At 36.5% G+C, this 24,989-nt stretch overlaps 1 protein-coding gene across 1 annotated transcript in view; it reads right to left on the reverse strand.

Moving 5' to 3' along the window:
- Positions 1–24,989, reverse strand: part of MINDY4 (MINDY lysine 48 deubiquitinase 4) — a 77,445-nt gene that overhangs the window by 35,420 nt on the left and 17,036 nt on the right. Inside the window, exons 6-13 of the mRNA XM_069859227.1 lie at positions 17,694–17,752; positions 17,238–17,347; positions 16,018–16,134; positions 12,481–12,569; positions 8,369–8,470; positions 7,460–7,523; positions 6,025–6,090; positions 5,698–5,765 (exon numbers count right to left, since the gene is read on the reverse strand). Of these exons, the coding sequence (XP_069715328.1) occupies positions 5,698–5,765; positions 6,025–6,090; positions 7,460–7,523; positions 8,369–8,470; positions 12,481–12,569; positions 16,018–16,134; positions 17,238–17,347; positions 17,694–17,752 (675 nt within the window). The remainder of the gene's footprint in view (positions 1–5,697; positions 5,766–6,024; positions 6,091–7,459; positions 7,524–8,368; positions 8,471–12,480; positions 12,570–16,017; positions 16,135–17,237; positions 17,348–17,693; positions 17,753–24,989) is intronic.

Here is a 24,989-nt window from a genome sequence, read left to right on the forward strand (position 1 = left end):
CAGAACAATATAATTTTAATCATATCATTTCTCTTAGTAAAATCTGTTAATAGATAGATTTTAGAGATCTAGATAAATTACTAATAGCTAAGGGCACACATATTTGGTGTGAGAAGTCCTAAACTGATAAGGATCCAAAATGTATTTTATTTTGTTTTTTAAAAAGGCATTGGCTTTTGGGGGAAAAAAAAGACAGAAATAACCAACCAACAAAAAAAAAACCCAAAAAAACCGAAAAAAACCCCAAAACAACCAGAACTCCCAAACTTAGAAATGGAAAAAGCACAAATAATTCTGAAACAGGGCTATGCACATTTTTGGAGCAGAAAAGACTACAGTCGTGGGATTACAATAAGGAAAATGGTGTTGACGTTTATTTTCCTAGGTTTATATGAGGATAACCTTAATGAAGTATGCAGCCTCCTCTTGACTTGAAAAATAACTCTCCTCTTTTTTTCCCCCCAAAGATAAAGCCATTGTTTTCTTTATTTTTAAATAAATGGAAAAGATACCCAAACAATCAATGCTGACTACAGAATTACATTTGTAATCTGCTGTCAGCAAGCCATAAAATATTCCCAAGTCGACAAAAGTGCAAACACTAGTGGTGTGATTATATTGGCCAGCAAATCTGTGAATAGAACAAGAGCCTGTGTTTCAGATGAGGCTCTGTTTATTTTCTCCAGGTAGCTTGAAAATGGCAATGCACTGCTTTTCCACAAAGGAAATTCCTAAGGAATTTTCTTATTCAATATGTTACTTGCTATAACAGGTTCTAGTAATGATGATTTTATGCAATAAAGTTATTACACTGATTAAGAAAAATATGACAGTGAAATCAGACAGTGTGATTGGTTGGTAAGGAGATGAAATTTAAAGAAAGTTTTTCAATGAATGGATCAGAATCAGCCACATCCCAATATAGCAATCAATTTGGATGGATAGGCACAGTGAAGAAGGTGCCAGGCTTCAGTGGCGATGAAACCAGCATCTAGCAGAGAAAGCTTACACTGCAGTTCCAGTATATGTTTTAACTGGAGTAAGTCTGTGGGGTTGACTGAACCTGCCATTACTGGATCATTGTAAACCACTCCTGAGCATTCATAATTTTCTTATATGCAATGTGTCATTGTTGGATACAACAGGGAAACCCATACACAGGGACTTGCAGCCCACCTTTAAGCTCAGTCTCTCCCATGTACATGAAAATACCTTGTAGCTCCTAACAACATGAAGGTTTTAGTACACATCTTGTAAATTCAGGAAGATTAGTTCCCTGAGCTAGTACAATACACCCACTATTTTTAATTTTTCACTGGTTGTAAAAAAAAAAAAAAGAAATTACAATGGTTAGTAACTAGCATTCCTTCCTGTACCAGAAGCAACAACACGTTCTTAGCAACTTCCTCAGGAATTCTCACTCCTCTGTGGCCATTTGTTATCAGTACTACCAGTGATGATCATTAGTACACTGAGTATGATAAACTCATTACCAAAATCTACAAAGCGGTGCACAACCCTGCATTTCCCGGCATGTGTTCCCATTAAATAAAAGCACTTAGATTGCCAAGGATTTGGAATAACTGCCTGACAGACCTAGCTGAAATCTGGAATTTGTGTTTACAGGAAAAATCACTAACAATGTAAAAATTACAGAGCCAGACTAAAAGTCAGCGTATGCCTACATCCAGTAGCAAACATCAAGGCAGAACACAAAAACAGGGCACATGGAGAATACATATTGAAAGGGAGGTTTAAAGGCACTGAAGCTTGTATGTTCCAGCAATTTGTTTAAATTTATTTAAAACCCTTCATACCTCTGGCTTCCTCATCTCCCAGTACTGGAAGTTATTTATACTGGGGAAGAAAGTACTGTGGTTTGTTCTAAAATCAAAGCCTGAGTATTTCCATGACAATTCCCAAGTTTTCAGACTCTGAGAAATAATGTATAATCACTCCTTATTCAACATTATCATGGATGCTGATATTTTTATCACATCCACGCTATTCCTCTTCCCTGCCAAAAAGGAAAGATTTCACCTGTCCTCACGCAGAAGTTAGTCTACAGTAAAGGGAAGCTTTGTTTTTGCCTTCCAGTGTGTTCTAGTTCTAATGTGTCTTTACTGACCTGGAGAGACAAGACTGTATGAAAGATAAAGATATGAGAAGATCATATTTTATACAAAAACATTACCACAGTTTTATTTTCTTCTCATTTCTTACAACCACAGCTCCCAATATACTATTGATTGATAGGAACAGTTGGACTCAATCATCCAGTGGTTCTTTTCCAACCTAGTGATTCTGTGACTCTGTGATTATTTCTTTTTTAGTCTATTATAGAAAATTGAACTAATATATCCAGATAATTAAATTACTAGTAGTGGTGCCAGAATTTTTCTCCTTTTCATAATAGCCTGTTTAAAGCCCATCACTAGGCAAATGTATATAATATAGTAACCTACGCTTTGCATTGCTAACACTTAATTTCATCTCCCATTTAATTGACCAGATACTATAGTACAGAATTCATTTCATCACTTGATGTTTACAGTGTAATCTCTCTATATGAGTAGGCCATTTAGATTTTCTTTTTCATACAGAGGAGATAAGTAAGCATTTCAGAAGATGATTTATCTCATTCTAAGGCAGACATTCAAAATAAGTCAAATGGATTATGATCTTTTTCTCTTTTTTTTTTTTTTGTATAAAGGAAGCCTAGATGCAAGTATTTCCATGAAAAATAAATAAAGATAAGTAAGAAAAATAAGGTAGATGATTACCCTGAAAATAGCAAACATCTAAGAAACAGGAGTCTTTGTTACTGGTTCTCCCTCTAAAATCAAAGAAAAAAGATATGCACTACCCATGCAGTTCTCTTCATGACACTTTTCAGGTGAGATGACTTTCCTTAAAGAAGCTTCTTGCTTTCAACTAATTACAGATGTAGCTGGGAGGACTAAGACTTGGCATGATTTTTAGAAATTTTTAGTCTTGATTGTTTCAGACTTCACCAACTACTGTAGCTATCATTCCTGAGTTATGTGTCATGGTCACAACTGCATGCCATCTTCTATCTCTACAGACATGGGGAACATCTGTCCACAGGTGTGACTGCTCTGAGAAACTCTGTAAGCTTTGTAGCCTTATTATCCTGCACCTCTTCTAGATCAGTTCTAGGTTGAACTGGACAGATCTTCATACAGTGCTACTTATCCTTTAATTAACCAACCTCCCTGCTTAGTCCATATTCAGTGCTCTGCCTTTTAAATTGTAATTAACGTTTCCTCACCATATAAAATGAGGCGTTTTTATTTCCTTCTGATTATTCCCAAAGTGGAAGCTTCAGTACACACTGGAATTATTCATAAAACAGAAAACATTGGCAAGGATGCTTTTGATTGAAAGAAGCACTTCAATATTCATTAATAAAAATGCCAGTCTTTGTTGAATCAAACATAAATGCCTTGGTTTGGTTTCATGGGACATACCTCTTAATCTTACACAATGTTATTTTATGATAACCATGGTTCAAGACTTTTCCATCTTTAGTCTTTAGCTTGTTTACAAGAAATGCTAATTATTTGCAGAAGAGATATTTACCAAAGGAGCCCAGACAGTCAGCATTGTGGGCACATGGTGAAGAACTGACCCAAACAGAAGTTATTTAGCATGATTTGAGTAACTAAAATATGTCAGCTTCTCAATTAAAAATAAATGATAAAAAAAATGAATATGCATACAAAAATCAGGAATCTTGAAACATCCATAGAGTTTTCTTTCTTTTTTTAAAAAATTTTCTGTTTAAGAAGTTGACCAAAATAAATGCCCAAAGAGATCTACTACTGGGAAAAAAATTCCATTACCTATAACAACTCTTATTTGCCTTCAACTATTCGTCCAGAACTATGCCAGTTATGTAAATAATTACTTACAATGCTTGTAACACTCATTAAATGGTACATATTTCTTTATGATAAGGGCAGTGAGTTATTTGTCTCGATATTTGTACTATCATAAGAGAAGTACTATTACATAGCCATTAAAACCTATTACTGAAATTTACATAAATGGAATTTAGTTTGAACTTATAAGAAAATTTATGTAAATGTCTGAAAATGCATTCCACTATATCTCATGACAGAGAAAAACTTGTTTCTTATAAATAAAATATAGGTACCAATGCAATGAATTACACAGGACTAAGCTAGAAGAGTAATGGTACTTTGCAATGAAGTTCTGTGAGAAAGTCATGAAGCTCCTTCAAAACAGAGCTACATTTTATAAACAGTCCTGACATGGTGGAGCAGAATTGTGAAAATATTTAGATCCCAAAAAATGCAAATAGGCACCATAAGGAATTTTCATGTTCACTTTAGACACTTAGCTCCCCCAAAATACTAACACAGATGACGGATTGGTCTTGTCATAATCCATCTGTTAAGAATTGAGAGGTGATAAGAATTATAATCTCCTTTCTCTTCTTATTAAAGAATGTCTAACGTTTTATAGCAAGTAAAGCAATGCAATCAATAGCAATTAGAAACATAGCTGGTTTTGGTGATTCTATCAAATAACAAACATGTAATTATTTGTTCAAACAACTGTATTAATCTGGATGTCTCTGCTGTAGCTAGGTCAGAAAAATAAGAATAACTAACATATTCTATAAAATTATCACACCTTATGTGTTAAGAGTGCAAGAGTGGAGCTAAGCCAATGGTCTGTAGTGCTGCTGTAAGAAAAAAAAAAAAAAGAAATGAACCAAAGCCCAATATCTAAATGCCTGCAGGAATCTTAGTAGATGAGCAACTGAACGCATATCCAAAATTTGGACTAAATTGCTATTTATTTTCACAACAATCCAGAGACGAAATAAATAGAAGCTTGTATAAATCATAGTTTTGGTACTTTCAAGTGTAACTGCTCTCTTCATGTCAGTTGTTACTGCAAGTTGTCAGGGTCAGTTTTTTTCAGTTGCAGATAACTCTAGGAGATTCTTACAAAAGTGGAATATGACAAAATGAAGAAAGCTTTTAAATTCTGACCCACTCTGATATCAATAGTACCACCAAAATACATTTACTCTTTATAAAAGCACAATATACTGAAACCGCTTGGGCAAACCTCAATGAGTTTTTAAAAGAGGCAGTAATGACTATCCTTTAGTTAAGAGTTCAGCATAATTATTATGCCAATAAACTGGGACTAGATTTGTCATGCTTTATAACCATCCAAAAGTTAGCTACCTAATCCATTTATACTAGCCTTTCTTTATCATCACCATTGACAGAGAGACTGGGACACCACAACTAAGTCATTCATCCCCATCTAAGACTGACACCTAAAGTATGTTAAATAAATAACCCTCTAAAGGAGTCTTGATTTTGACTGTCAAGATAGGGAGCACAGACAACACCCTTAGACCTGATGCCATTGTTTAGATGGAGTCATTTATATCACATATTGTGAACAGATCACTGTCATTTTAACAGCATTTATATGTGTGTGTGTGTGTCTTTATACAACAAAGAAAGCACCAATATTAAGTGAGTTAATCTGCATAACTGCCCTATATTTACCAGAATAAGCATCAAGACAGATGAAAAAGGCCAGAGAGTACATCATGGCTCTTTCCATGCTTTGCACAGCCTGCTTGCTTTGCAGTTTATGAAATAAAAATACAAAGACACTCACAGATTGATAGATCTTGATAAGATGACAGACACAGTCAGGAGGATGCACCCACAGGGACCAATTTCAAACTGAAAAAGAAAACAAGCTGTTTTTATTTTATTCATTGTGTACATATTTTGCCCAATCCTAAGGAAATGCAAATTGAACTGCAAGCAGAATTGTTCACATTTATGCTAAAACTGGATTTGTTGCTCTGTTTGTAAAAATGCAAGACATGTCCATATTGTACTTGAAACAATGTTCAGAATACATCATGTGAGACTGATAAACATGGAAAAACTGGCAGATGAACAATTAGAAGTTTAGTATCTTCTCTATGCACAGTACCTGGTGAATATTCTGCTGAAGAAATACAATCAGGTCTTCATATCTTGTGGCAGTATGTAGTATTAACTGGGAAGAAATGTAAGAAGAAAAAGTAACTGAAACAATACCAACTCATTTATATAACCTGATACTAACCTGATATAACCTGAACTAAAGCAGACACAACCTCAGATCTGATTGGAAAGATTTGACTAAGCAATGGAAGAAAGATCTAATGAAATCTACCTCTTAGTTGTTACTTGGTATAACGTTGCATCTTAGCACTTTGTATATTCTGAATTTTTAATAAATACTGCTTTTTGTTGTTGTTAAGTTCATTGAACAGACAGTTTGATTTAATTTTAAGCATTGCTTATGCAATGAAAACCAAATCCTAGAACAAACATCAGGACACTGCAGCCTTAGATGACATAGAATGGGCAAGCAGTTTTGGAGTTTGTACTATGTGGTTAGCCAGATATAAAAGGCACTTATCACAGCATTTCTTATCATTGTCTGAGAATACTTCCATGAGAATGCTCCTATTAAATATGAAGCTCAGGAGACTTCACAGATCCAGGCCCTTACTTCAACAATTTCTATTTTTCCATCTTCAAGTTTTGTCAGAATCTATGCTCTTGTGGATACTGCATGAGGAAAGATCAAGCAGTCTGGATTATATTCCTTTCCGTCACATTTTCATTGTGGCTATATCCACATGACCTTTGATAAGTAGTACTTAGAGGCAGCACAATGGTGTTGCACTCCGAAACAGCCAGGAGCTCAGAATTATATTAATACATTAATTAAATAACCTATCTTGTCTCTTTGAAAAGCATGTTATAGGCAAAGTTTTCTGCTGCATTCGCCGTTTTTATACAACTTTTCACTTCTGTTTCTGAAAAGTTGTTGGCACATCCATCCCCCCATTTAGGAGGCCAGTAATATTTCCTTAAACCACCAAAGCCTGGCTTATGATATGACTGTCCGCAAAGCCATGTGAGAGCTTCAGATGGAAATAAAGGCATAACTGGAAAGCATTTTCCCATTTAGAACTTCTGAAGGGAAGAAAAAAAAACAAAAGCAAAAAAAAATCTGTGTAAGGAAAGGAGAAAACACTGCCTCTTGATGCTCACAGCCGTGCTGGTCAACTTGAAAGGATCCATGGTCACTTTTACTGCATACCAACAAAAGTAGGCAGTTTATAGCCTTGAAAGGTGAATGGAACAAAAAGGACTTAGAAAGCCCAATTCCCCACAGACACTGGGACGAGTCAGACCCAGACAGACTACAGGATTTCGTTATTTCCTATTGGGTTTTGAATTACAACTAATTAGACACAAAAGATTTTATAACTCTAAGAGTGCAATGGAAATCAGATTCACTGTACTAAAATAAAAAAAGGCTAGAAAAAGGATATATGGAGAATGTTACTGTGAGTTGCACAGAGCCTTACAGTTTCTAAGATTCCATCTGCCTTGTATTTTCCTATGGGAGTGAACTGCTGTCTTCCTGATGGCCTGAAGAGGATATTCAGACAAAACCAAAGCTCATGTTAAAAGGGAAAAAAATGGATTAAAGAGAAATCAACAAGTTATATGAACTGAATGATGAGCCAAAGATTTTGTATCATTTTAACCACTCTTAAAAAAATGATCTCTAGCATAATAAGTTCACATTACATATCACAGAATCATAGAATGGTTTAGATCGGAAAGGACCTTAGAGATCAACCAGTTCCAACCCTCCTACCATGGGCAGGGACACCATCCACTGGATCACACTGCTCAAAGCCTCATCCAACCTGGCCTTGAACATCTTCAAGGATGGGGCATCCACAACTTCTTTGGGCAACCTGTGCCAGTGCCTCACCACCCTCACAGGAAAAAAATTCTTCCTAATATGCAAAATATCATCTGAAATGTCTTTGAATTTTCTTTTTGTTTCAGGTTTGAAGAAGGACTTGTGTGTCCAAAAGCTTCATTGTTATTTTTTAGCTCTTCTAGTTGATCTAATAAAAAAATAACTTATTCTTACAAAACATGACTCATTTAAAAACACCATGTAGGATTCAGCACAGCAAAACCTAGTTATCTAAAAGTTAAATGCCTTGTACACAAGAAGCCTAATTGCATAGCGTAAACAAAGTACCTACTAGGCAGCTACAAAAAAAGGGAAATAATTCCAGTCATAACAGAATAGCTTGCAACACAAAATTGTTGGAGTAAAACAGTGTTTCTCCCTAAGCCATTTTAGACTGCATAAATACACCTTACAAATCTTTCATTTTGTGAACTATGTACATATATAACAGACACAAGTATAAGAGCATTATACAGGAAATACAACTGCTTCTCCTACTTACAGTGCCACAATTGCTTTTTCATTGCCTCCTGCACGCCACAATATGCCTGCAAGAGCCATGGTGAGGCACTTGGTCCTGTGAACTTCTGAAGGCTGAAGACAACTGCAGTCCAGGAAATGCAAGAAACAGACAAGTATCAAAATGTGCATTGGGAAGCTTACTCATTAAAGGTCAAACTGCCCCATTTTCCCCAGGGCCACCTGGACTGAACAGGTGACAGGAGAATGTGGTGATGCCATTCATGTCTTTATAGAGCTCTGAAGAGGGAGATGCAACTGAACTCTCCACTGGAATACAGGCTTTCTGGAACCACTCTTTGTGGTGAACCACGTTAGGTCTTATTTGAGGCATTTAAGAAGGTACATCGGGTCTTATTGAAGATAATCACACACAGTGAACAAAGCCACAACTAGAAAAAATTCCTCCTTAGATTGCTAGCAAATCAAACATTGGGCACACTAGGTAAGTCTCTTCTGAAGTTAGAAGTTAAACAGAAATCTGAAGGAAGTTAATTCACCGATGTCAAGTGTTAGTAGCAATTGTGTTGCATCTGGGGGATATGGATGAGTTTATGCTGCTCACAGTGAAGGCTAGACTGCTGTTCCTTAAGTTAAGGAGCTGTAAGCTTGCTTAAGTACGTCTATATGACAATACCCTTGTAATAAAAGTGAATTTTAGAGATGACATGCACAATCTACTTCTAGGAGATTTGTGCTAAAGATGGTGTCTTATTTACAAGAAGCAATTAAAACAGACTAAATGAGGTATGTTCAACAACAGGATCTGATCATACACAGATCTATACTCATACATTGTAGACTAATTTTCTAATAAAATAGGAGGTGCTTTTTCAACATATTTATAACTGGTTGGACAAAAAAACAGATAAATACACTTCAGGGAACAATATTGTATTAGCAAAAAATAGACAAGATAAGTTAATTAATCTAAAATCTGTAATAAAATGGTTTTAATATTCTGTAACAGGATTGGTTTAGATATTGAACATGGTTTTTAATTCATTAAGAACTTTGTACTTTATTTCTTTCTTAACTTTGGATTTCTTAAGCCTTGCTACTAATCTACACCACAATGTTCTTACTTCCTACTAAGCTTTATCTGAATTATCTTCTTCAGTAAATACTATGCATGCATTTTTTTTTTTAGTAAGGTACACCCCTACTTGGTGATCTAAAACTTTATGGTAATTGGCCCGGTATAGTATGTTGAGCTCCACTGTTTCTGAAAAATATTTACTTAACTGCTTGACTTAAACGCTGTGCTTCGTGAAGTTTTCTAATATCTTCTGTTACTGTAACTTCTAAGATATGAATAGAGAAATTAAGGATTATAAAGCCAAAAGCCCAACAATGGAAAACTGGCAGATTTAAGAATAAAACCCAACATCCATAAGCCTGAAGAAAGAGACAACAGATCCATGTCCCTGGGAAGCACCGAACTGGAGTTTTCTCCAGTGGTTTCAAGAATGTCAGTCTTTGAAATTCAGATATTATCAGTCTTAGAGTGTTACCAGAATGGGAGATTACCCAGCATGTGAGTAAAAGATCTAATAATTCAAAAGACTAAACAAGAAACACCAAACATCAAAAATTAAACAGACTTTCAAGTTCAATGTGTGCTTTGAATATAACGTTCATGTAGAGAATGTTTCCCTCTCTGAAGTATGTGAGATACGGAAAATAATTGGTGAGAGTCTTCAAGTAAAAAAAAATAATCCTAACTCTCTCTTCTCTCTGCCTCTGTTCTAATATCAGCACTTAGAAATTTATGGGCAGCATAGCAACTAATTTATGTGTCTGAGAGAGGTAGCAGGGTAAGAAGGAGACCCAATAATTACCTCTTGAATGTTAAGGAAGCCTGAAGTAAAACTCTTACTGCGAAGTGGCTAATAATTGGAAAACTCAGGTAAGAATTAGAAAGGAATATTAATCCTCTCATTTCAAGCTCTGAGACTTCCCTTTCTTTCTCCTTGACTAAGCATTTATGCCCATAGCAAACACATCATAAGAAAAATACATTTATCTCATGAACAAAACAGTTCATCTTGTTATTCATTTTTAGGAGCCTGGAGGCTGTTAGCATTTCTGTGCATGAAGACAAAGAGCTCATCTGCTAACCTGAAATTCCTTGGGGACTTTCCGCATACTTGAGCAGCATTTTTCATATACAACATATGCAAAATCAAAATCTTTTAAAACCATGTGGATAACAGAAGAGGAAAAATAGGACAGGTAAATTTTGCCAAGTAAACAGCATAGGTTGTAACTGGCATAAGCTGCGACACTACAGCTTAAACAATCTGGTCTCAACCCACTTATTTGGATGCCACATTATTTTATGACATTTACGATCACTGAACCATGTTGAAAGGGCTTCCTCTTAATCTCTTAAAACCTCTATTTATATTAAAGATGACTTGGGACTTAAAGGGACCAAGGAGCAGATAATCAAAGGCTGAAACAAGTTCTCGGTTTTCACAACCAGGAATAATTCTTCAGTGAATTTTGTGGATAGTCCTGGTCATAAAATCTAAATATGTACTGCATTTCTTGCATGGAGGTTTCTTCTTTCTTTCTTGTGGACAAGACCCTCATTCTGCCTAGAAAAGTCTAGTTTCATTGTTATCTATATTAGAATAATAAATTTTGCTAGTTAATTTCTGCTCTTTTAAAAAGTGTGATCTAAATGGAAGGTTCTTGATATGAATTACAGACAGATGTGATGTACTGAAAGAAGAAAACACCTAAACTGCAAAACATTGTATTGACATTACAATTGGCACGTGTGTTATACCACTAACTCTATCTCTTTATCAGTCCTAGCTAATTGCCTTTAACTGACTTCAAGGAACAAGACAATTTTCAAGTAAAAAATTCACAGCATCTTCTCTATTTGGCGCTTGTTTGAGGCCCGCAAGCAATCAGTGCCAATAATAATTAGCAACAGCAACAGCAGATGTAAGGTTGAAACTTTCAGTATTGTACTTAGACTCTAAGCTACGTTTGCAATATTTCAAATGGCCAGGGACACCTCCCATTGGATCAGGTCGCTCAAATCCCCATCCAACCTGGCCTTGAACACCTCCAGGGATGGGGGATGCACACCTTCTTTGGGCAACCTGCGCCAGTGTCTCACCACACTCACAGCAAAAAAATTCTTCCTAACATGTAATCTAAATCTACCCTCTTTCAGCTTAAAACTTTACCCCTTCTCCTATCACTGCATTCCCTGATAAAAAGCCCCTCCCCAACCTTCCTGCAGGAAAATTGACTTAACTGGGGACAGTGTGTCACTCACAAATAACATAAGGTGGTGACTATAAACCAGCAAAATACCTTTATCCCTATTTAACAAACCATACCTATAAAGCACAGGAAAGCTTTGTGAAATTTTTCTTTTGTAATGGACTTACTTTCTTATTGAAAACAAAAGATGAATACAAGAAGTCTGGTTAAGGTAATTTTTTAGATGTTATTTTCCAGCATTTAATTGAATAAACTCTGTTCCATTGGTAAAGTGACAAGTACATTAATATTATAGCAGTTTGATCAATTCCCCTTGACACTAGCAATACTTAATAATATTCCTTTAAAGTAAGTAGAAAATACACACATAGAATTTAAATTCAAATTCTATTAAGGAGTTTTATTTTGAAAGACTTAATACAGTAGAGAGAGAAAAAAATTATGGCTAAAGCTTTAAGTTTTCATCCTCACTGACATTCTTATTGTCAAAATCTGCATGAATTTTATGCTCTTTCAAACCCTGATTACATTTAATTTTAAATCGTATCTCCATGGGGTCTCAAAGTTAAATAGTTTTCATTGGTCTGAATTCAAGCTGTTGGATTTTTTCAAAGGCTCTTGGGTTAATCACAAGCAAGTAATCATACAAATAAAACACCAGCCTCTAAGTTCTTACTGCTGAAAAGGAAGTTAATACAAGGAAATCATATGCTACTTTCCTTCTCTCTCAGAGACAAAGAGAAGTTCAGTAAGTTCAAACTCAAAAGGCTCCTGAGTGGCTACAAGATAAAAAAAAATATCCTACCTCTGTAGAGAAAATATTTCTGATGTCAATTGCTAACTTACCGTGTGTCTTTATTCTTGTTACTGTCTGCAAAGATGAGCTGTTGTAGGACACAAGCTTGAACTGCAGCCAGTACTCCACATGGGCCACCCTGAGGGGAGTAATGGGACACTCCATAAGCAAAACTACTTGCACTCTTTGATGCTAGTCAAAACTTTCACAAGCTATGTGCTTCCATTCAGGTGTAAGCTATTCTTCCATCTCTCTTTCCATCCATGACTCTGTGGTGCTTTCTATTGCTCCAATTTTTTTGCAAGCCATTGGAAATTTGTGTTACTAACTGGTATTTTGTCTCCCACCTATTTTTCCTGAAAATGCCTAGACATCTATAACATCAAAGGAAAGTTCATTTAAAATCAATTCCGCAATTATACACACAAATGAAAGACCTCCTGATCCCTATTGAACTACAGGCTACCTTAATTTCCAGTGAGAAATCAAACCTGACTGTTACCCAAAGGGTAAAAATAAACCTTACTCTTTTACCTCCTCTGAGCACTATGCCTCCCCTCAAGTTCCCACTTACATCACTAAACAAAGATTTCAGTTTTATATATACCCCCCTGCACCAGCTCTTATCTCACTGGGGAAGAGAAAGACGATGAAGGAAGTTTGAACCTTTCAAATGTTTAAGGTTGGGAAAAAAATCACAATACCAACAAATGCCATAATAACTTTCAACTCAATGGAAAACAGATTTACAGCTGTTTTGAAAGACTGTCGGATGGGACAGCAATGTATGTTCTTCTCCTTGTTTATACCCTGCCAGCTAACCTACCTGACCCTGTTGCATGACCAAAACCTGTTTCTACAGATTAACAAAAAAGTTAGATGCACAAGCTGCCCTGAGAAGCAAACAGTAATCCCTCTTGTCTAGAAAATTCCATCCTGCCTAACTGTCCTTCCCTCATCACTCAGTTTTCTCCAGGTGCCCTGTATCATATTATTTACTCAAGCAGTTTGGTGAGGTGGCAGAAAAAAGCCATCATGTCTGGAACATCTATTCATGAATGTCAAACTATGCAGGACACAGGACTAACATCACAGACTCCACAATACCAGACATCACATTGGCAGAAGTGGGAATTAGAGCAATTTAACAAAGGATTCATACAAAATCCCACAGATGTTGCTGTGGGTCTGCTGCCATTCTCAGAAATGGATTCATTCTTAACATTATCATAGGTCCTTCCTAAACCAACATTCCATATTGGCTGATGTATTAGCGCTAGCTTTGCCTATCCAGGTAAAGTAAGAAAACCAATGAGGTAAGAAAGTATGGGCCACCCAACAGGTTTTAGGGAGAACCTGTGTTCTGATTTTAACCCAATTTTAACTGATTTTAACCCAATCTACACTGTTGTTACTCTCCATAACATGAGATTGACTCAGGATCAAACTGCTGTTACATGCTACAATTTCACTCTCGGCTTCCTCTATAGATCATGACCAGGCTGCGACAAATTGGTTTAGGATCTATCTAACTCCTCTCAAAATTCTGGAGAAGAATGAAAAGTGCAGCTAGAGCTGCTATTTCCAAATAGCAATGTTATCAAAGTAATCAGTTTAATTTGCAGGTTGTCCTAGGTACAGCATCAAGCCTAAAGGAACAGGTCCTGCAAGTAGGTGCAGTATTTATAGTATGCAGTCTGGAAAAATAAAGGTCTTGTAAACAGAAAATAGCTTAGATATTGATGCCTTCCATTTTCTCATTTATATTACACACACTACCTCTTTATAATTACTTATATAACTAATGACTGAACCATATGAAATACATTAAGGAATAAAAAACAAAGCTATTTCAGTTCACCAGGGAAGGCCTCCTGCCAAAAACATTATGAGAACAATTCTAAATATGTCCTTATAGCACCACAGAAACTGAAATGAATTCTGGAAGTGAAGAGGAATATATTAACTATCTGAAATAAACACATCTAAGCAAAACACCCTGGTTCACCATTCCTGTTGTGGAATTTACAGTAGGGAATTTAATAGCCAGTGAATTGCTAGAAGCGAAGAGATATCCTTTCTCTAGCAGCAGTGTCTGGAAACAGAAAACACCGTGGAACAGTGAACATTACTGCCATGGTTCCTTTTTGGCATTTAAATTAACAATTCATCTTTTTTCCACTAGGTTTTATTTTAAAAAAAATTAGCCTTCCTCTGAGATCGTCAACCTAATGAATATTTAACTAGACAAGGTAACTTAATTAAACATCTTAATGACATGTTTATTAGCCACTGCCCTTGTCCCAATGCCTCTTTTCCTCTTATTTCTGCATAGTACATAACGGTTTGCTTCTCTCAGGCCAGATAAAGATTTCTGCATCAGTGCAGAAGCCTGAGTGTTTTGTAACGAGGAGTCTACTCTTTACTGAAGTCCTCAGATCCTCACTCTTAAGAGAAGAGACCTGATGCATGGATATCCAAGAAGCATAGGTACAAAGTCACAGGGCAGAGACAAAAGCATTAACCTGCAGCTGAGGAGGATGCATTTTAATGACAGATCTGTTAGATTTTGGAGGCATCTACATATCCTGTGCCCTCTGTGTGTTCCCCAGTCTGAGTCTACACAACAGCCAGCTAAGAAATCACGCTGACCAACTATATCTAGCAGACAGAGCAGAAGGGCAGTCTGAAGCACTGCAGTCTCAATCTGTAAGAGTCTGGCACCCAGGCAAGGTTGACAAGCTAATAACAAATGAGTGTACTGAATGCCCTAGACCAGAGAGATATTTGTTAACATCAAAAATTTCTAGCGATTTGGTACAGGCTTTCCAGGCTGACCCTAGTTATGGCACGGTGGTTTTAACAGCTCTGGTCACCACAAGGACCTGCTGGGAACGTTACAAAAGGCCACTTGGTAGGTGATGCCTAGAAATTGATGGAAATGTTGTTTTAGAGAAGAGCTGGCATCTTGTGGCTGCAGTCCAGAATTACAGAAACGTGGCTGTAAAAGTGGTGATCTCACCAGCAGCCCTAGTGTCCCACGTGCAGTGGTACTTCAGGGGCACATGTTGCCTTTTATTTGAGGAATTAGCCTCATCATGTGACCTCCGTATCTTCAAGAGGTAAAAACCTCTCTGTGATTTCTCAGGCACTGCAGACAATCCTTGCTATGTCCCCCCATTTTGAGACATAAAGATTTTTGAGATAAAGCTCCACATTAAACTTGTTAAACGTTGTTCCCACACATCCTTTTCCTGTTAAACTCCACTTACTGATTTATGCCCTTTTACTGTTCTACTACCACTAGCTTTCAGCTGAAGTGGCTTGTCTTCCTCCCTATGAATAACTCCTCATCACACACACACAAATATACAAACTTTCTGCAGCTACTTTAAGTTTTCCTCAGAAATATTCGACCCATCTCTTGTCTCCTGACAAGACTTGACAAGCTAATATCATCTAGTGGTAACTAGAGAAGTTAAAGAAAAAAAGTCTTTAGAAGACTTTTTCTTTAAAGCTGAAACACACAGCCTTTGTAAACGCGGTGTAAAAAGCAAAGATGACTTTAAGGAAGTCATTTACAGTACCTTCTTTTGCACAATGCCGTATTTTAACTGTGGTATGTTATTAAATGTAAAACTCTGTATTTTCCATTCTTCACTGAAGCAACAAAGACTGGAGCCAAACAAAAGATTTTTTAATTCCTATTGAAAAAAAAGAAAGTTCTCATTTTAAAAACAAATGCCAAACGCAAGTCCATTTTCTTGCAGTAATTTGTAGAAAATAAAGGATGAGCATGGAAGGGTAATGACTAACTCACTAGAACCACCCTTTTCTGTTTTATACATGCTGTAAATAGCAACACTCAAATGAATAGGAGCAATTTTTTCCTTTTCCTGCAATATTCCTTCAACTCATAATGCCATGTGCTGCTCAGCATAGGAAACCGTTAATGCAAATTGTCTGGGGCAGAGTTTCCTATCAAAGCATTACGGAATATTGCCTTAAATTTAACCGCTAGAAGACCAACGCCTATTAATGGCTACATTAGGAAGAAAAGGACCCTGCTGGACACAGCACGGAGAAAAATCAGCCTGTTTTGCCTGTCACGTTACTCAAAGGTTTGACTGCTGAACATTGGATGATGTATCAATATACACCAAATTCAGATCGTGACTCTGAACACCTGCTGACCACTACTATTCAGGAAGAGCTAAACTGAAGAAACTGCATTCATGCTAAAGTAGAAAAAATAAGGACAGACTAGTCAGTGTTTGTATAATCACTCACACCTCTGATAGAGAAACGAAATTGTAAGATACCCTCATTATCTTTCTTGTTTGTTTATTTTCCCCTCTGTCTGAAAGGGAAAGAAAATATTAAAAGTACTCAATGATTCGATTTCTGCTCAAAATAAGGAAGATAAGCAAGGGAGAAACAGTCATAGGGGAACAATAAACTTATTCTGAACCATTGTCAATTGGAAAATTGGACTGGAAAATAACCACTTGAATAACTAGAGGTATTAATAAAACAATACAAGCTTTGTTAATTAAAGCTATTATCCGCGCTTCAAGTGGGCTGATGCTTTCTGGCATGCTCATCTGGTATTTATCTCAATTTTGGAAAGGGGACCTCTACATTACTTTCTGACCTGAATATCACATAGGAAGTATACTTAGGAATGAATACAGTATATTAAATCACACAAACATGCAACACAAAGGAACCCATTGCAGCTTTGGCAAACTTAACTAAAATAACATTCTCACACATCTATTTGTATTACTATCATATTTAGTCTTACTTTTGCAAGAGAAATATCAATTGTCTTCGATACTATTTGAAGCATGTACAGCATTGAAAGATCTGGATTCTTATTAACTTCTCCAGGTACTTCTTCATCCTCAACATCAACTGAAAGGAAAAACAGTAATGAGTTGCATGAAAAGAATTGCTTCCCCCAGCAGGCTCAGTGCCAGAGGGTCATCAAAATGACCATTAACACTTTCACATCAGCCATCTTAATAAAGAAGAAAATACAGTTTGAGCCAGAAAGGACAGATAAAAAATACATGGGACAGCCTTTCTTTGATTGTTTCTTAATGACTTCTTTACAGTTTTACTGAAGAAGAAGTGTAATAGCAATGCAATTAATCTGGATCAATCAAGAGTTAAAATAGAAGTGACCTAACCATATTTTGTTCCAGCCACTCTGAAGAACTGGATGGCAAAAGCCAAACTGAAGCTTAGCACATCTTACCTAATTCAAGGACATCTTTCATCTGGTCTTCTTTGTAGCACATGGATGTCGGAGACTTCCTACATTAAAATTAATCAGAAAATGAATGACCAAATGTTCACTTCTAATGAGAAAAGTTGTTTGAATAAACTTTTTCAATGAAAGAAAGGTGAACTTCACAAGTTCCTCAAGAAAAGCAACAAGCAAAGACTGACACAGTGCAATTGATTCAGGGTTTCAGTTTTATTTCATTTGTGATTTCAGAACGTCAGGTCCTGCAAGCTCATCTGCAGGGGAGGTTTTATATTACCCTGAATTTCAAGCGAGAACATTCACGTATATATAAGTGTCTCTGAGTTTGAAGGGTCAGGACATAAAATAAAAGTTACATACTTGACAAGGACCAGGATGAGATTTAAATAAGTCATTAAACAATTGAAATGCTCAAGTAGTATAAGTGGGAATAAGCATTAGACTGGCTTCCTTTACCAAGGTAATTTTTTAATCCACTAACAGGTAGCAGTTGTTCAACTGCCCTTGCAGTTTACTTGCATATTACAAAAATAACAAGTTAAAAAATTCATATAAACTACTACTAAAAGGACTAAGCACTTAAAATTGATTGTGAAGTCAGAACTTTAAACAGAATGTTAGATGTTTGGAGATGATATGGGTTTATTCTTCCTATTGAATTCATATCAAAATGAATTCAGAACCAAGGAAAAATTTCTTATAGCTACTGTAAAAGGATGGTCTTTCCACTCCTTCCTCCAAATGCTGCATCATTGGCCTTTGCTTGGGAAAAAATGTATTGCACTGACAATCCTTTCAAATATAGTATGGAATAATTTCCTCAGCAACATTCTTTGTATGCACGATATTATTATAGCAACAAGTGTTGTCATATCACATACTTTCCATTAACTTAATTTCCTTTTTCAGTGTGTGAAAGATGAATAAAAACAGAACACAGACATATCATACACAGGACTTCTGCATTTTGGCACCTTTCTCACTGGTAGTCTTTGATACTATGAGAAAAGAAACACTCCTCTGTTTCGCTATAAATAAGTTAAAAGATTTATGAAATGAAATGTGGATGACCACAATTCATAAAAGACAACGGAAATGAATCACCATTTTACTAGGGAATTCAGATAAAAATAACTAGGATCCTTAGGAGGTCAATATAAATAAGAGGACTGAGAGCAAATTTGTATAGTCACATAAGTAATATTGAGCTCTCACTGAACATAACAGTACTGTCAATGTTATAGTGAGTTTAAAATAGTTGACTCGGGTATATTTTAAAACAAAATCAGATCTCCCCTTGCTATTTGCTGATACTGAATTTCAACTGATATTTCTTTCTCCTGGCTACTCACTAGCATTTTCATTTCTCTTGGTCAGTGAGAGTCTCATTAACACTAGAATTGCCAATGAAATGTTTTCAATGAAATGTTTCAAACCATTTTGATCTAGTTTTCCAAAACCAGAGCTCTTAACACTTAAGAATGCAGCACTACAAGTTACAGCATCCTGCCTGGCCTCAGTTGCTGCTTCAAAAGGTCTTGGATCTCCTATAGGTAGTGTATCATATCTCCTAGCCTCATTAGGGGTCTCGGATACCTTAGAGTCTCAAACAGCAACAGATGCCTGTGTTGAGGTACATCGATGACTCCCTACATCAAATTAGCAACAACTGATTCATTGTTGTCCCAAACACATTTCTCCTCATAGTGTTTCATGTGAAAACATCTATAAACGAAAGCCAAGCGAAGCTATAGCACAATTCACATATGGCTCCCCAGGCACCAATTTTTTACATCATTGCGTTCTGGAAAGCCTACAAGATTTTGGTTCTACACCCATTAAAGGAAGAAGCAAGCATGGGATGCAAAGTGCTTTGAATTCTCAAGACACAAGGAAATTCCCATAAAGATGAGTGCTGACACCAAAGATTGTTGTAGGGTGTTTTCTGGTTAAGTGGGGTATTTTTGCAGGTGTAGGTTCCATCCTTAGGGGAAACTTGTGTTTCTCAAAACACTGTCAAGACATTTATTGCAATTTCCATTTCTGCACATGGTTACTGTTCCAGGAAAATTTACTGTACGCATGAAACCATACAGTTAGAATACTCAGGAAGGGGGAAGCCATCTGTCATGGCAGAAAAATGGGACAGGAAGAAAATACATTTCATTATAAACATACTATACCATACTTTCTCTAAATATTTAAACATTCCTATCTGATCTTCCTGCACTGGAGAAAACAGAATTTACACAGAATAGCTGAACTCACAGAGAAAGCACTTTGTGGCACAATAATGCATGCACTTTCCACTATTTCCTATTTACACTACCATACACACAGGTCAAAGGGGCTTAAAAATTAAACACTGATCATCAGCGTCTTTAAAATGACTGCGTTGGTCAAACTTATTTCCACTACCTGATTACAACAGCTTTTCTACTGAAAGTGTATCTTTTCTGCATAATAATTCATGCCATATACAGACATATACGACATTCTTGGTATAGTAAGACTTAGACAGCAGTTAAGAAAAAAATAGACTTTGTCTCTTTGCAAAAGGACAAGCAAGGTCATTATCAGCAGACTGCTTTGAGGAAAAAAATATAAAGCCAGAATTATTAAAATCGATTGTAAAGATGTAAAGGAAACTATTATAAACAATGCCAAGCACTGTATTTCTACAGGAAAAAGACCTTATTAAGAAGCTTTAATATATATTCTGCCATGCTTACAAGTCTGGTTAACAAAATCCCCCAGTTAATTTCTCCAAAATACCTTTCTAGTGAATCCCATATCTGATTTGACCAGCATATTAGCAGTATGAAAAAGTAATCAACGAAGAGGTGGCTCATGGACAGATATAAAAAAAGTAAATGAAAAAGATGTTCATTGAAAAGGTTATTTCTAATAAGCTTACACATGAATCTGTGTTTGTCCTGCTGAAATTTAGTAACTGTAGTGACAACTACTAACTGTAGAGAAAACTATTGTATATCTTTTCTGGGAAGGCTTATATATGAAAAAAAAAAATGCTTATAATCACATGTTGAGATACAAGATGGTTAGAACCATATGAGTTGGGCTCACCTGAACAGAATGCTCCTCCATAGGCAAGGAATGTATAGTTAAATCCAGCTGTAAAACCAGTCCTACTACAATAAGTGTAGCTCCTCTATTCATACTGCAGCCCATCAAAGATTTTTCAACACAACACCCCCACACTAGATTTTCAAGGAGCACAGTGACACTGTCATGAACTGACCATTGCATTCAGTAGCTCAAAAGAGTTGCCAACAAAATGTACAAGTATCAGTAAAATAACACAGGGAGCTAAAATTCCATTAAAGAAAGATGCTTATACACCAGCTAAGAGACACTATGAGTGGGCATGGAGAAGGTTTCCCAGACTCCATCAATTCATATCAGTGGATGTGAATACAGCCCTCTGTTCTGTTTGCCATATATAAATTACTCACTCTGTCTGACTTTGAGCTTCACCTTTTGGACCATTTACTTCTAAGGATGTGGAATTTTCATGTCTTTTAATATTCCTGTCAGAAACCTCAGTTTTTGAGCAGTCCAAACCACTGTAACCTGATAAATTTTAGCAAAATAAATTATCTTCCTGAAAGGTAATACCAAACGTTAAATTGGAAGAAGGCAAGAGCTTGTGCTGAGGTATCTCATTTTATTATGAAAAAGGGTGAACACTGATCATAGCCTATAGGTGAGCACACATACTGCAGGGAGAGGGTTTGTGTCCTGTTAAAGTAATCTGAGGGACAGATACACATATGTGGACAATAATTCCTTGTGCTACCTGCAAACGATCGATTGTTTTTAAGGTACAAGTAGTTTCTTATGTTACTTCCTACCGTGTTCTACCCAATGCTCACATATAAACACAGTAAAAGGAAATGGTGTGAAGGTCTACCTGCAAACCAGGTTGTATACTGCCTGTTCTTGCTTTACATTTGAGAAGATCTAGAGTCCCTCTATATTGGCATGAAGAAGGAAAATTCTGAATTGACTTGAATGCATTTTAGGCAATAGGCTGGACCTTTCCAGTTTTATATCCTTTCCCAAAATAAAGAAATGATACAGAAGCCATTTGCCATTTCCAGTAATTGCAAAGTGCTTCTTCCTATGGAGTGCTGGAAAAATAGTAAAAGGGCAAATGGCAGCACACACAGATGTTATGTCGAAGAGTCTGATGCCATAAATCCATTGGCACAAAACAAAAGTCACAATAGTTTATTACTTTTATTTTAGGTTCTCTTTTCCGGTCCAAGCATTATGTTATAAAAGGTATTATGCAACTCCAAATACTTGAAGGTTTTCACCACTGAGTGATTTGGCAATTACAGTCTCTCCTTCTCTTTTTGTATATGGGCTAGTTAAATTCATATTCCCCAAAGATGATTTCTTTTTGTTTCACAGACATTCTTCTGAATGACAATTCCGAGAGTCAAATAAAGACCTTTTCCCTGGCTGGCAGCTGAGTGCACTCCAGAAGGATTTCGTTAGTCTCTCAGGGAAGATGCCGACTGCACTATTCTTACTGTGCTTCCTGCCTACAAAGACACATCGAAGCATTGACGAAAGCCTGAGATGATGCTATGGGCTTCTTCTTCATGTGGCTTAAGGACAATGCTTGGTGTTACACACAGATTACGAACAGACAAAGATGGAAGGAAACATGCAATGGTAATTTATTATTAGTCTGCTCCAACTCCTCATCCCCTTCCACTCTTTTATCTGAAATGGTGCCCTCTGACTAAACTCCTGTTTCCTAGAAATGCCACCATTACCCAATACATCATCTTCCTCTCATAATAGGAAACATTTAATAAATTCCTCAGACATTGCTCATACACGCTGCATGCCACTAGTACACTGGCATATACTGAAGTCATTTGGGGTTTTCTGACTAGTGTTAAATAGGATCATAGAATCATCGGAATGACCTGATTTGGAAGGGACCCACAAGGATCACCAAACCCAATTCCTGTACCTGCATAGGACAGCACCAACATTCACACTGAATGTGTTGCCCAAATTCTTCTTGAATATTGTCAGGTTTGGAGCCACGACTGCTCCCCTTGGAGAGCCTGTTCTAGTGCTCCACCACCCTTTGAGTGAAGAAACTTTGCCTAATATCCAACACATCATCCTTCCATTCCTATCAAGGTGATGAGTGCATTTAGGAACTGCTCAGCATCTCACAGGATCTAAACTTCATTACTTACCAAAATGCCAGATATTATTTTAAACAAAGTAATCTCATCCAACACACCAATTTTGCCTATAACAGTGAAATATTACAGCCCACTAGGCAAACAGTACAGATTTAAATACATTTGCTACAATTAGAAAACCTAATTTTTACACTATACTGCGTATTAAAACTGAACTGAGGCCAATGATAACCATTGGGTAAATAATGTATGTTACAAAATTTGCTGGAACTACTTTTCTTTGAGTTGGAAATTTGATTTTATTTAAATAATACAACTAAAAATGGAATGTTATTAGTATTCTTTATGAAATCTGACATTCATATAATGACCTTCATTAGGCACTGTATTTTCCTGTTTCAGTGATAGCCCGTATTTTAAAAAGGGCAACTGCTTCGCTTCTCTTATTTATGTCATGAGTTCAGATTCACAGAAGAGCTGAGGTTGGAAGGGATCTCCAGAGCTCACCAAGTCCAACCCTCTGCTTACAGCAGGTTCAACTACAGCAAGCTTCTCAAGGCCATGTACAGTCATGTTTTGAGTATCTCCATGGATGGAGGCATCAAAGACTTTCTAAGCAACCTTTTCCAGCATTTCCACCCTTAGAGGAAAAGCACTCCTTGACCACCTGTGTCAGGAAGCTATCATCAGTGCAGTCTGAAAACCTCCTGGATCGCTGGTGCACTGCCATCTTGCTTATGGTGATGGAGGTAATGTCAAATCCTGCTCTGTACTTGCTCAGAAACTCACATACAACATTTTCTGTCAATGTGCCAATGTAAATCAGCATAGCTTGTTGCCAGGAATGATGCAGGATAAAAATGTGTGAGAGGATCTTGGCAGTTTTACATGTTCAGTCATGTACAACTGACAGGTATAGGCTTGGTCATCACACAGAAAATAAGCTCATTTAGTCCTGTTAATAATGAAAGCATAAATATTAATCCTTTAAGGAACATAACACTTTCAAAATATTATTTTGAAATATTATTTTGAGAGTCTCAGATATCTAAGAGAATACAAAAAGCCTGCATATATTTTTAAAGGATTTAAACAACTTATTCGAAGTGTAGTATTTTGTTTTCCTCTAAGGACCTCCAAGCTCCATAAAAGTGAATTTTCAGGGACTTTTTATTGGAAGATATGAAACAGTAAAGGCAGGAATTTTCAGTAACACAATGGATTCAACCTGTACTAGTCTCCATACAGGATGAAGAAAGCCATAGGTCGCTCAGAAAGCAAAAAGAAATCATTCACCCCTTGTCAGTCTTACACAGAAATGCAGGGTTGAAAGCAGGTACATTTTCTATAGGAACACACGCTGCCTTGCCACAAATGATTAAATAAACTTCAGAATTGCACTTTAAAGGCCATTCTGGAGGAAAAAACACTAAAACACTGAGAAGACATTTTACATACAATGTGCTAAAAACTGAACACAAGAAGGCATCTGCCTGACACGAACTGCAGTGCCAAATGTACTGAAGTGATAAAGCTGAGAATCATGTCATGAGCGGCAGGTGACTTTTCTAATCCTGCATTAGTGTAGGAAAGTTAAAGCAGTCCTTAAATACATGGAGGAAATATAAAACAAGTCAATAAAACCTAACAGGAAAACAAGAGCAAAATTTCATGATACAAGTTTGAGATAAAAAAATGCCTAAAGGAACATGAGGAAATATTTAGAAATATTTTAACAGAGGTGAGTGTGTAGCAAGGAACAGAAAGATTAATCAAAAATCAACTACAGCTATGGATAAGAGGACAGAAAAAAGCAAATTCAAGGTAAATGTAAGGGAAAAATTCCTAAGACCGAGGACTGCTAGACACTGGAATATACTCTCAGGGGAGTGGTGTTACTTGAGTCATGTAAATGACTGGACTAGACAAAACCCTGGAAAAAGTATTACAGCAAATATATATATACACATAGTAATGAATAATCTGCCATAGAAACAAATTACCTTAAAAAGGTCTTTTCCATCTGTAATTTCTAAGATTCTGTGAAATATGAGTAATGTTCCACTAAGGAACTTGGTATCTATGG

This window comes from Phaenicophaeus curvirostris, chromosome 6 (assembly GCF_032191515.1).
Source record: "Phaenicophaeus curvirostris isolate KB17595 chromosome 6, BPBGC_Pcur_1.0, whole genome shotgun sequence".
Lineage (NCBI taxonomy): Eukaryota > Metazoa > Chordata > Aves > Cuculiformes > Cuculidae > Phaenicophaeus > Phaenicophaeus curvirostris.